Source organism: Apium graveolens, chromosome 2 (genome assembly GCF_009905375.1).
Source record: "Apium graveolens cultivar Ventura chromosome 2, ASM990537v1, whole genome shotgun sequence".
Taxonomy (NCBI): domain Eukaryota; kingdom Viridiplantae; phylum Streptophyta; class Magnoliopsida; order Apiales; family Apiaceae; genus Apium; species Apium graveolens.
In genome coordinates this window covers 1,132,575-1,146,880 of record NC_133648.1, presented here as the reverse complement: position 1 = coordinate 1,146,880, position 14,306 = coordinate 1,132,575, and the positions used below count along the sequence as shown (strand labels likewise).

Sequence of the window (14,306 nt, the reverse complement as noted above, 5' to 3'; positions counted from 1 at the left end):
TCCGGGAATAAAATAATCCCCTTCGCGGTTCGCGGATCTCGTATATTCTGATTGCAAGTTAGTATATTTTATTAAATGTAATGGAGCTACCCTAATATGATTTTCGTTTTGCTGATGGAGTCGTCGTGGCATTACATATTAAGCGTAGAGGATGCAAGGACTATCCTGATTATAGACGAATAAGCATATTACACGGCTCAAAAATTTTAAGTTCCATTTAGTATAACCATATATAAAATATCGGGATTTATATGTATCGGGATTCTGATTTCGACTAAGAACTCACGCATTCGGCGGCTATTGCCCGCCCTGAAGGGACGAGACAATGCATTTCAAAAAAAAAGACAAGGGAGGTGATCAGAGGTTATATAATGTATGGAGATCACAGATGCATACACTTGCTAGCAAATCCCTTGTTTTGAGGCAGGGAAGGAGCTAGGCAAGATTATATTCCCTAATTCCCATGTGCAATGCAGTCAGAGGAGTATTTTGATGAACTAACCGTGGAAAGTCGAATACTGGCGATGTCGTTGTGACTCGATTTTTTTCGAGTTGAACGATCGAATTCTCGACATTTAGAGGCTGCGGATCGACACAGATTTAGATACTCTTTTTCCTGTGTCCATGCACAGAAAAAAGAGTATCTTTGTGTTCGTATACGAGCAAAGAAAGATTTCTTTGCTCGTATACTACCGCAAAGATAAAAAGTGCCAAGACTCGGACTCAGATATGAATATGAAGATAATGACGGGAGATTAGACCTACTACAATTTAACTAGGTTCAAAAAACCCAGATGCACAACTAGCATTCAGAACTTCCAGCAATCTATCAATGTTTCGAAGTGGATACTGCAATAAGACCTACAGGCTAAAATCTAACAATGTAGAGCTATATATGTCAAGCGAATGGTACTAGTTTACAAATGCATAGCCAGATTCTGGAATCTATTATGTTTTCGGATGCTTATATACTGATCCTGCATATATGACATGCAAAAATTGACCAAAAGAACATGTTACACAACAAAAATCTTCATGCCAGACCTCACAACTGAATTGGCTGCTCGTTACGCCAAGTCCTGTAGTTCATAGATCTGCTACGAGCAGGATGCACGGGTTCAATATCAAATGAGAAACCAGAAGACCTGGAACTCTGCTGAGCTTGACAAATCATCTGGTTCCTATACAGCAAAAAAGGTTCACCATGCAAACTTTACTGTATCCACATTCTACAATACTTCTTAATTTTACTGGCTATGACTAATTAGGGTCTCTTCATGATTATAGCTACAAAATCTATACATGCACTTTCCACATCCTCTTCTGATACATTGATCTGCTTTACTCTCAAGCAAGGACATACTGATCAGTGTCGTCCATTCCCAAGTAATATTACAGGTCTTCCAACTTGGTATTGAATATTGATCATTCATTGCTCGTACGTAGGTAGAGATTTCACCTTTCAGAAACTTCGAGTTTGGCTCAAAGGATCATAATCAAAAGCATCACCAGCCTTCACAAAACGGCCTTTCACACGCTTTCTCACATCTGCTCTTGCCTTCCGTGTAGCATACCTCACTCTCTTCTCAAATCTACAAATATCGAAATTTAGATGGTTGAAGTTCAGAGATATACAGATAAATATAATTAAAATAATTTATGTAAAAATACAAACTGCACATACTTGATGTAAGATCTGAAAATGCACTAATCACGTGTGAGTTAAAACCCCAACATAAAAGAGATTGAAATCTAGACATCTTAGATGACGACATGTGTTAACATCAATTTTTATGAAATACAATTTTATGTTCACATGTTAGTGAACAAATGGTTCAGCTTGATCAAATTGAAAAATATGTGAGAGTAAGCTTACTTGCGTGTCTTCTTCTTATCCTTGTAACGCTGGACAGCACTACTCCTGGTACTTGAAGCCAATGAAGTTTCAGGAGTACACCATGGCGGTGGCTCTCCCATAACAAGCATCGGAGAGGCCCCACAGTCTTGATAATCACCAGTGCTGCTGTCTCCAGTGAGACCTGAAAATGAGAGATTGGAGGTTTGCCTTGCAAAGCAAGCATTTGGTTCAGTCTTACAGCTCATTATAGAATCAGCAGATGCAGCATTGCTGCCTGTAGGCTGTGCTATATTTTCCAATCCAATTGATGATTTCTGTCGAAGAAAAGCAACGGTAAGCATATCTTTGTCAAATTGAAACAAATATAATTCATATAATCTGTTAAAAAACATTGTGACTGACGGGTTGTTGTAGAACATACAAAACTTGTGACATTATTAAAACACTGGAACACATCTCTTAGGCTGAAAATGCACAAACAAAATACTCTCTTACAAAAAGTTTTGATTGGCCACTGTGATATAACTGTTAAGCACTTCTTTTCCGAACTATAGGAACTACAGGATGAGGGTTTCAAAAGAAGCACAAAACTCTGTCAAACAACATATGACTAGAGATATATACAACCATCTCCAGGAGAAGACTGTTATCAGAGAAGAATATTAACTAATGTAAAAAGGGGTAGTAAAATCTGTAAGTTTGAGTGTTTTTGCATAGGGGAAGAGAAGATAGTAAGTTACGTACTAAACTGGATTATCAAGAAAACTAAGTAACTCCATTGAACAGATAAAGGTGTAAGAGGTTACAAAGGAATGAAGGTTTATATAGCTTAGCAAAAAAAAAAGAAAAAAAAAAAGGTTTTTATAAACAACTCAGCATGGGACGAAAAAGCATACCTCAACATATGCATCCTGGCAGCTGGAATTGGCCCCAAGGCCTTTCATTTCAAACAAACTGTCAATTCCATCATCGTTGAAAAGATGTTGGGGATCGTTATGGCCAACACCAAAGAGTTCTTCATATTTCTCAATATTCAGGTCAAGCTCATCCATATTGAAGTCCTCGTAGTAATCATCCTCTTCACGTATATTAAGCTCTTTCGCTCCAGAAAATCCCATCTGCAGATACATTAGACAAAGTGTCAGGGAAATCATTAGGTAAAGGAAGCACTGACAATCCATAACTTTAAACAAGTAATACAATTCCTTGTGGAAGACAGGGCCACTTGTAATCAGCTAGAAGGCTACATACTTATCTTGACATTAGAATATATTCTTGTGCAAAGTCTGAAGGAGATCAAGTATATTGCTTGTTGGCTGATATTCTTAAACTCCACGACAAAGATGAAACAAGCAATAAAGCTGCAGGCTAATGTGAAGATAATACAAACCTTTGCTTTTGGATGTCATTCCAGACTTGTATAAAATACTCAACTAATGAGATAACATTCTAGCACCTTTAGTGGTGTACCCAGGAAATTAGAAAATGATAGTTTGAGATGCCAAAAACTATAATCACAAGGCACGAAAGGCTAAGATACCTCTAGCACCCCTAGTAATTTAGCACCTAATTTTTAGTATATCTAGGACTAGCAGACTAGCACACTGATGTTTGCTAATTTGTACCTCTAGCACCTACTCTCTACGAATTCACTGAAATTATAGCACATGTCTTTAGCAAATTTCCAGTGTGTACAATTATTCATTTCCTTCTTCTGACAACCGACAAAGCATGTGGGACTAAGACATGAAAGGTGCTAGATACAATTGAGTAAAAATTAGGGTGCTAGAGATACAAAAGTAAGAATTAGGGTGCCAAAGAATATGGATACAATTAATCAAACATTAGTGTTCTGAAGTGCTAGAGGTAGTTAGCCGACATTATAAACATATGCTAGACTACTACTATCAACTAAACACCGTATAATTCTACAAATGATTGTCCTCGTCACCTAAAAATTATTATTTACCTTTGGAGGTGCAGCTTTTGCAGATTCAAGTTGCCGGTTTCCATCAGCTCTCTTCTTGTCAACTTTAGACACTGCAGAACCTTTCCATAAGTTTGACTTATCTCCATGTTTCAAGGTACTTGCATCAATACATTGATCTTGTTGATTGTTGCTTCCCGTAGTAGTTCCAAAGCTTGCTTGACTTTTATCAGCAATGCTCATTGAACCAATACCCTGTTCACAAGTTGAATCAACAACCGAAGGAAGATCCAAGAGAAAAGACCAGATATTGGAGAGTTCATCAGCAGACGGGCAGCCAGAGTAGCAGTTGACAGCTTGTGTCTTATGTGCAGAGCCTGAATTTAAGTTACCATGTGCCACCCAATCACAATTCTGACAAAGAGATAAGTTTTCCTCGACACATCTAACAAATGCAGGCTGCAAGTTGCATCTTTCACACACAAGTGTCCTGGAATGGCGCTTCGAAAGTGCATTTGCAGAATGCACGCTGCGGTCACACGACAAACATAAGCAGGCTGCATCAGACCGACAGTACACCATTGATCTTTGTTCCCCACAGAAATCACACAGATAACCCATATTCACAAATAAGCAAAATTTGCGTCTAGATCAAAATTCACAACCAACAGTAAGTAATTTCCTAAATAAATTTCTTCAGAGAGCTAGTTTCCTGGATAAACCTGGTCACCAACTTCTATGTTTAAAAACTGCAAGACTTGAACCAATCCTGTTGCCCTTCCAATGTAAAGCAATCTGCATCCAAAGACGAACACGATTAATAACATCAAAAGACAGCCTTAACTAAATTTTACAGCAGAAAATGCAAGAAAAGGTCACTCACAGATACAAATCATTCTCACTATAATCAATTAGAACAGTTACCACTACCAGTGTCAAAGTTCAAGACTTCAGATTTAGTAATACAGTAACTTAAGAGGACATACAGTAACAAACTATGAGCATTTGGAATAGAGATATGAAGAGAATTTTAAAGATCAGGGAAATTTCAAAATCAGCAAGTATCAAACAACCAGAAAATATAATTCAGTGAGAAGAATCCAAAAGATGAAAGAAAGAACTCAAGTTCCTTTTATTAATGGAGTTTCAGTTCTTTGACAGATACAATCTTAATCTACATCTTCACATGCAAAATGATGTTTGAAAGAAAAAAATACAGAAACAACAAGTAAGATGAACATGAAATTAGTACAAGACTTGAGCCAAGCTAAAAATCCATCCACAACAACATAAAAAATCAAAGACCACAATATCTCTTAGCATCAGATTCAAGAAAACACTCCATACATGTAAAAATCTGAACTTTAACTATAAATCAAAAAAAACATAGCACAAAAACACAAATTCAAGCAAAAAATCACAAACCCACATAAGAATCAACAAAATAAAAACTCAAAGACCCAACATATCATAGCATTAGATTCAAGAAACCACTCCAGACATGTAAAAATCCAAACTTTAACTATAAATCAACAATAACACAGCAAAAAAACACAAATTCAAGCAAAAAAACACAAACCCACATAAGAATCAACAACATATCACAAGAATAACAACTCAAGATTATAAAAGTTACCAACTTGAAGCAAGCCAATGTACAATAGAAGTCCACAAAGCTGAAACAAAGAGCAGACTTTTTATCTGTACCTATCTTTTTGATATAAAGGGTGAGGTATTTAGTGTTTTGAAAACTTGTTTTGGCTTTATGCACCATCTTATAATAAATATCTAACATGTCCAAAAAGTGCAGATGAGTTTGAGCTGGTGGGAGTTGTGAGGTGGGCCCATGTCACTTTCTTAATTAAAATATGTGGGCCCCACCACTGTCTTGGTCCCCACTTGCTCACTTTTCATAATTTTTTAAGAAATGGGAAGATATTTTTGTGAATTATTAGGATATTTTGATGCTTAATGGTTACTGTGGGTTATACACTTGATGAAGCTAAATTATTGTTTTTTATTCCAAATTTTGTATTTATTGTGATTAGGTGAGTGTTTGTATAAATATCTTTAGATAGATTTGTAGGAGGTAGTTTGGACAATACTAGCTGCCCACATTCTATTATTGCGGCTACATTCATTTTCTGAAAATAGACAAATACGTAACACTGAATTTACGAATTTTTAGTATTCGCCTGACTGAGTGTTTGGTTCGCCAAATTTTGGTATGGATTTCAGTCATTCTAACCTGAATTTGGTTTAGATAAAAAAAATTGATACACATTTTTAAAACCCCAAAATATGAATTTTTCATACCCAGGGAGGAGGTGGGTAGGAGATAGTGGGTGTTATGAGATTAACTTTATAACTATTATTTAATTTCTACTTAAATATTTAAATGTAACTGTTTAATACCAAAATAAATATATGAACCAAAAATATATTAAAATAATAATAAAATAATATATTTAATTAAATTAAAATTATTGAATTAAAATATTTTAAATTAAAAATATTCTTTGCAACACTCAACCAAACACATGATATTCACATGATACATCAACCCTATATCACCTTCGCCTGATTCCTCGATAACATGTCTTAAACCAAACGACCCCTAAATTTTTTTAGTGCAGAACTTTTTAATAAATAGATCTCACCATGTACAAAAAATTCCACCAATAAAATTTTGACAACTTATCTAGTATGAATTTTTAGCATGCCAGTAAAAAAATCGTTGAATTTAAATTTATTTTTCTTTGCAAATACTATGTACCAACAGTCCAAAATCACCCAGGTATGGATATATGGCTTCAAAATTTGTCGAATAAGGGGTACATAAATGTGTTAAATTAAAAAAAAAAAGTAATAATTTTTGATGTAATATCCGATTTATATCCGACCCGGCTTGAAATACGAACCAAAATCTAGTTCATTTTACAACACTATTTAATGAATATTTTTTATTGATGACGAAATATTCAAGCTCATTAATTCAACATTATAGAAATTTAAATAATATATATGTTTATATAATAATTCATTTAAATTAAATCTAATTCAGAAATACGAACACGAAATAACATAAAGTTTGATTGATAATCCAAAACTAATATATTTTTTAGTTTATGCTACTCCCTCCGTCCCTAAAGACGTTTCCTATTTGTGTTGGACACGTTTGTTAATTCATACTTTTGATTGTTAATATCTTTAATTTTATATTATTATTAAATATAAAAATTTCATTATATTAAATTACTCATAAATATAAATCCAACAAGATCACTCATGACTGTATTTGATCTTATAAAATAGACGTAAATTAATAGTTATCGCTTAATATGGATAGTGTCAGAAGTCAAAAGACTGACGTTTTATGGGACGGAGAAGTAGTAGATGGTTCACATGGAAAAAAGAAACGTTACATGAACAAGAAAATTATGTGCAGAGTTGGATATTTTAATTCCATTATTGATTATCCCACTAATAACAAAATAGCTGGACCATTGAGAAATATCTATCGAAACTGATAAAATATCTTATAAGATGTCATCTTTCGCATATGGCCTTTTGTTTGTATATGCAATAAACAATCGCAACATTCTTATTATTCTAATCGAAAAGTATATGTAGTCGACCAAGTATATGACCAATTAGTCAATTAACACAAAAATTAGTAGTTTATTAAAATCAGCATAAATTACGGTCACAAAAATATTATTTTCTCCTATAAAATTAGTAATTACTCCCTCTGTCCCTAAAAACGTTTCCTATTTATGTGAGACATATTTGTCAAAACACGCTTTTTATTGTTAATATCCTTATTTTTTTATTAGTATTAAATATAAAAACTTCATTGTATTAAAGTACGTATAAATACGAATTCAACAAGATCACTAATGACTATATTTAATTTTATAGATTAGACGTAAATTAATAGTCAATCGTTTATCAAGAATAGTGTCAGAAGTCAAAATAGGAAACGTATAAAGAGACGGAGGGAGTAATGACGAATAGTTAACGGAATTCGACGAGGAGTCACTATTTTAGAAGCAAAAAATAAAAACCGACAAATTTTGAACATCCGATAATTTGACCAATTTTATGAAAATGACAAAAATAATTGCCAGAGAACAATTATAGGTTTAGGCAAAAATAAACATTAACTTGAAATGTAACACGTCAACTGTTACAGATTTCAGAAATATGAATAAGTCTGTTAAGTTACGAAATATGTCGAGCAAATTATAAAAATTGAATAATTTATCAATTTTACTGATGATTTATCAAATCAATCAATATCGGTCATTTTTGAAAAATCAGCTGATTTCTATAACGGGAATACGGCAAAGGAGGAGAAATATCTTGCAGTAGGGTTGGTGGGATACTCCGTGACACTTTATTTTACGTTTCCGAATTGAAGATATTTTTATAGCATGTGTTATACAGTCAGTGGGGATAAAAATAAATGCATTAACAAAAAGTAACCGAAAGGAGGATCGTAGAATTAACACCCACCTGTCATCAGGACGAACTAGTGATGAGTGTGTGCGTCTTGAGGTGTACTTCAACTATCACACCCAATTAATAATGTAGTTTAAAGTTAATTAATTAATGGTCTTGGTCCATGACACAAATTAATCAAGGGTCCTGATTCTCACAATCGTATCTCAGGCACCGTTTAAATGACACAATATTAGAGAAATGTCGGATTTATATTTCAATATTAAAGAGTTTTTTTTACCTTCCATTATAAATATCCGCATAAAGGATTTTTTACCTTCCGCTATAAATATTAGAGAAAAAAAAAGTTTTTTTCGCGGATATTTATAACGGAAGGTAAAAAAAAATTTTAATCTGGATACTTGAAATAAAGATGTAAGAGTTGTGGAGCAGTATGTTAGATAAGATTTATTTAACACACGATTATTATTAATTAAAGATTAGTAGTAGTGTAGTGTTTGATACGAGCTCTTCGTGATTTTCTCTAAAGTCGGTGTCACATTTCACACAACTGACAAGACACGTGAGATTCATGGGATGATTATGAAATTTTCTTTTTGTTGCCGACCCAACACTCATTTTCTTTTGGGTCGGTAAAATCAGAAGAGTTCTTTAATTTCAAGTGAACCAATTGGAAATAAATAAATTACAGCAATGTTTCAAGAGGTTAAGCTTGCATGGTACCATGGCATGTCCTCAAGTTTAGTCGAAATCAAATTTCGGGATCCCAATATGTGTTGCATAGCATATTCCTAAATTTATAAACAAAGTTTTAAAATTTTGTAAACGTCAAGTGTCGGGGACTCTAGGCACACCTATTGTCTATTTATACTTTATAGCAAATTACTTGGCATATTTTACTAGACTCGCGTTCATTTTCAGATATATAAAACCACTTGGCATATTTTACTTGACTGACATTCATTTTCAGATATATATAAAACCACCTGGCATATTTTACTTGACTGACATTCATTTTCAGATATATAAAACCACTTGGCATATTATACAAGACTGACATTCATTTTCAGATATATAAAACCGGACCAAACCGAAAAAAAATTCGACTTGATACTCGACCAATTTTATATGGCAGAACCTTGAGATTTATAATCAAATGAAACCTAGCAGCAAGTTTAGGGAAGTACCAAATAACGACCCTCAAAAGCAGCAACCAAAGTCGATCTTCGGCATATCAACAGATGTGGCATCTGAGGCATCTGTCTACACTTCAGATAGATATTAAAGCACCTATAATAATCTTCCGTAAGAGTATTTCTTCTCATAATTCCAAACAATTACAAACTATCACAATAGAATTGGGATCAAATACATATTCAGATGAGGAAAAAAGGAGGGATCTAAAGCCACACATAAAAGAGAGAGATTACTGAAAAAAAGAGAACTGTAGCCCATGTATGGCTGGCTCTGATCTAATTACTGTTTTTAATAGATTACTGTTGGGAGTGTCGGATTTAATTCTTCATGAGAGAAAATATGCTTTGTTTGTTACCATTACAATCTACGTATGCATAAAAGTCAAAACGCACATCTTAACCATACAAGGCACGCCAGGGCTCCACACTCTCTCTTGATATCTTAGTGGGAGTCCATTTTATCTTCTCTCTTATGAAGCACAGGGATGACAAACTTGCTAAAACCTCTCCTATCCCACAAAGTACCTAAAAAAGTTTCCATGGAGATTAAACGGCATGCAATGAAATATTACACAACAAAAAATTTAAAATAGATATTACTTTGCAATTTGCAAGCTGCATTTATCAATGCATAGGCAGATAGCAAAATACTATAATATATAGATTCCACAGACTCAGATAGCAAAAGACTATAATAAATAGGCGAAGCATATGCAGGAGAGAATTGATTTGTAAAAGAGGACTATCAAACATCAACACACATAAGTCCCACATATCGGTATTTGGTAAGCCAATTTGCATACAACACGAGGCAAGAATGTGTTGAGCAGTACCAAGTCTCAAACCTTTTTTGCAGTGTAGTCACACACTTAAGACAAATAAGTGTAATATAACAGAGTAAACCATATTAGTCACCGAAGTATTTAGTTTTATTATTCTAGTAATTTAGTATTTTCTTATTCCCGAGTTAAAAAAAGCCCCACTATACATAGTCAAATATATAATGTCTCACAAATATAATTTTCCGTTTCTTCAGCGGTTTAATAGGTGGTATGTATTTGATTAATTAACCTAGCTCATCTTTGTAAATTGTAATAATTTTCTGATCTATGCAAATTACTTGATATCTTTTCATCCATTGACACTGGTCGCTACACGTAACACATGTACCTAGGGTCAGTTAGATGTTTACTCCTACAATCATATGTAATTATTTAGATAAAAATCTTATATTTAGACTAACTTAGCCTTGGCTTCTATTACTTTTGGACCAAGTTTTAGCTATACAAATCAGTTGTCCAAGAAACTAGATAGTGATGTGCAACAGTATCAATCTTGCCATTTCAAACTTAAACAGTCAAGAGCTGGTTTTCTGTGTGCAGCTGTTGACTTCCTGCTTGGCGTTACTTAAGCCAACCAGCTCGGCCAGCTGCGATAAGACATTGTTAAAATTGACTCAATAATAGAATGACACGAAGTTTTGTTTACTACAGTACTACTTGCATTATCTTCAATGAGTTTAGTTTAGCAGAGTACTAACTGGAGTTCTACATGTCCTGCAATGTGTTCTGCAACATATTTTGCAATATTGAAAAGCAGAAGATATAGCACTTCAATTAGTACTTCATTTAAGAGCTCTCTGTGGAATTTTGCCTATAGTAAAAAAAAGAAGGAAGCTTAATCTTCACTATTAAAAAAACAAAATCAAGATGTGGAAATTTCTATGATGATATTTTAAACCATGTGTACTAAAGCACGCAGACATAACGGAGTCCCCAAAACCAAATCAAAAAATGCTAGCTGCAACTGGTTGTTCGATTTTGTTCTTACCATAGTATAGGCGTTTGTGGTCGGTGGCAACCGTGATTAAAAACATATCGGAAATGAAAAACATAGATCACATTTTGAAGGTCAGTGAGATAGAAAATCTTGAAAAGTTGAAAAGAAGGGTAAGCTAGAACTTGACTATATCGTCAACAATAACAAAATGTACAACTTTAAAACTAAATGCCTAACTGAATATGAGGTGGATCAGGATCACCAGTGAATCAAAAAGATGGTAAAGATAAAATTATAATAAATTAAGGAATTTGGTACCTTCAAATCCTCTTCATAGCTTTTACGTGATTTGTTTTGACCACTTCGTCCAACGAGAAGGAAGGTAGGTATTTTCATTACACGAGCCAACTGAACAGAGCATGCCAAGGCCTCATCATTAATTTGCAAGGAAGATGGTAGCTTCTGAGTGCTGTTGACCAAAGCTTTAATAGTATCTGTATCTGAACCAATCTGTATACCATGGAGCGTAGCATTAATATTTTTCAATGAAATTTTGTCATCCAGCCTAAGCCTTGCCTCTGGCAGTAGGAACGGAATAATAAGAGTAGGTATGCTTGACGAATTTTCACCAGCTATTGATACAATAGCTTCATTGACAGCACATGCCAAAACTGGAGGCTCACATTTTTGCAGAAGCAATATGGATACCTGAAATGAGAAGTACGTTATTGTAGTGCTGTGTACTTTTAGACTGGAGTAAATAGATTTGGAAATTTGAATATTTTTATCATGTGACTGAACTTTTAAAGTCTCAAATTTTATTACTACAAAACAAATAAAAATTCCGAGGAATTTAACTAACAGGTAGTTTTTTCTACAATTTCGTTTCCTATCAGATTATACAAAATATTAAGCACACGGCGAGAAAGAGTAAAGAAGTAAACTAAAAAGAAAAGGAAAGAACATGTACTGTAATTATGAGGTAAACAAGCAATATTGAGTTTTGTAAGTTGCAATATGCAGATATGTAGATTCTCAGTTGCTCTTTATAGTTCAAAAAGTTGTCTGTAAATATGTCTTTATGACTATGCCTACCATTCAGGCTTCTTCATCATATTTGTCAGACAAGCACATATTATCTTTGCAAAACAATATATGGCTATAGGCAAACAGCTTAAATATGAAAAGTTAATACCACCGAGACCGAGTAAAGTGGTACTTCTCAGATGAACATGTCATAAGATGAAAACACATGGTTGGTAAAGATTACATCGTCAAAACAAAATTATTAGCAACGAGTTAGTTTACATTGTAATTCCAATGTTGACCTAGAAAATAATGAGAAATCTTAAACCCGTCATAGATTTTTCATCTTCAATCAAGGTAAGTAGCAACAATGTCAGCACGTGCTTGTACAGTTGTACTTCTTTGTTTTTGACTCGAAGATAGTGCTTGAGCTCAGAATTGCGCCTAATAAATTTAAAATCACATCTCGAACCTAACAAGACACCCTAATTTGACTCGTGTTTGATTTCGTAGACCCACCTCGTATCGGTAAATGCATGTTTGGGAAACAAATTTGAAAGCCTAGTGTTTCAAAACTCAGTAAAGATTAAAAAAGAAAACCTACTCCATGTCAAATACACAATAATCAACATCAACATCGTCCCGACAAGTACCCTAAAGCTACAACAACAGCTCATGTCCGAGTCATTAACAGAAATGCACGCACAATTGGCATATACATAATTCTGCACAATCGCATCATATCAAAGTGCTCAATAGCCCTTTCAATAGTAACAAAACTCGTATCGAAAAAACTTAGTTTACTAAAAAAATTCAAAATTTAAAAAATGTACACACAATCAGCAAATACATAATTCCATACAACTACATCATATCACTGTGCTCAATAGTCCTTCCAATACTAAAACAACTCGTATCGAAAAAACCTAGTTTACTAAACAAATTCAAAATTTAAAAAATGTACACACAATCAGCAAATACATAATTCCATAAAATTACATCATATCACTGTGCTCAATAGTCCTTCCAATACTAACACAACTCGTATCGAAAAAACCTAGTTTACGAAACAAATTCGAAAGCTAAAAAATGTAAGCACAATTGGCATATACATAATTTCATAGAATTACATCATATTACTCAGTATTCCTTACAATACTAACATAACTCGTATCGAAAAAACTAGTTTACATCATATCACAATACTCAATAGTCCTTCTAATACTACAACTCTTAAATAACACTAGTTTACGAAACAAATTCGAAAGCTAGAAAATGTAAGCACAATTGGCATATACATAATTTCATAGAATTACATCATATCATACTCAGTATTCCTTACAATACTAACATAACTCGTATCGAAAAAACTAGTTTACATCATATCACAGTACTCAATAGTCCTTCTAATACTACAACACTTAAATAACACTAGTTTACGAAACAAATTCGAAAGCTAGAAAATGTAAGCACAATTGGCATATACATAATTTCATACAATTACATCATATCACATTACTCCACAGTCCTTACAAAACTAACACAACTCGTACCGAAGAAACTACTATACGAAACAAATTCGAAAGCTAAAAATACCTGATAAGCACCACTGGAATGAACAAAATGCGTAAAATCTCCAGACACTTTCTCTTTAATTCCGTAATTCTCTAATGACAGATCTAAACACTCCTTTCTGTTACATAAAATCAATTACTTACTTTAATTTATACTATTATGTTATTTATTATGAATATATACATAATGTAATCGATACTTACAGTGTTTGAATAGAAGAGGTAGGGTTAGGTTGGAGACCGTCGGAGATAGCGGCGGCGAAGCCGTCGGAATCGTCGAAGAGGAGTATTACTTTGTCGGCGGTCTTCATTTGTTTTATTTCTCCGGCGATTAATATTCACTCTGTACCTTAAAACATTTCCGTTAAAAGCACAGGTTTTGATAGTGGATATAAGTTGTGTGGCTTGCGGAAGAATTCAAATTAATTGAAGGGGCTGTTTGGTTAACCCCTTTTCCTCTATTTGGTTCAACAATTTCGAGT

General features: G+C 33.8%; 2 protein-coding genes across 4 annotated transcripts; both read right to left on the bottom strand.

Annotated features, from left to right (window-relative positions):
- Nucleotides 1-778: 778 nt before the first annotated feature.
- Nucleotides 779-5,568, bottom strand: LOC141706599 (zinc finger protein CONSTANS-LIKE 10). 2 transcript variants are annotated; one of them, XM_074509369.1, is made up of 5 exons: nt 5,426-5,568; nt 3,828-4,580; nt 2,755-2,976; nt 1,877-2,172; nt 779-1,592 (listed from the first exon to the last, which is right to left on the bottom strand). In XM_074509369.1, exons 2-5 carry the CDS (start codon nt 4,404-4,406, stop codon nt 1,463-1,465), a joined length of 1,227 nt encoding a protein of 408 aa, XP_074365470.1. In that variant the 5' UTR covers nt 4,407-4,580; nt 5,426-5,568; the 3' UTR covers nt 779-1,462. The 2 variants fall into 2 exon arrangements, with proteins under 2 accessions (XP_074365470.1, XP_074365469.1); XM_074509368.1 differs by having other exon boundaries at nt 5,422-5,557.
- A 3,982-nt stretch (nt 5,569-9,550) lies between these two features.
- On the bottom strand, nt 9,551-14,269 carry LOC141706598 (uncharacterized). Of its 2 annotated transcripts, none has more exons than XM_074509366.1 (4): nt 14,029-14,262; nt 13,847-13,943; nt 11,543-11,932; nt 9,551-9,970 (listed from the first exon to the last, which is right to left on the bottom strand). In XM_074509366.1, exons 1-4 carry the CDS (start codon nt 14,133-14,135, stop codon nt 9,842-9,844), a joined length of 723 nt encoding a protein of 240 aa, XP_074365467.1. In that variant the 5' UTR covers nt 14,136-14,262; the 3' UTR covers nt 9,551-9,841. The 2 variants fall into 2 exon arrangements, with proteins under 2 accessions (XP_074365467.1, XP_074365468.1); XM_074509367.1 differs by lacking the exon at nt 9,551-9,970 and adding an exon at nt 10,020-10,874 and having other exon boundaries at nt 14,029-14,269.
- Nucleotides 14,270-14,306: the final 37 nt, after the last annotated feature.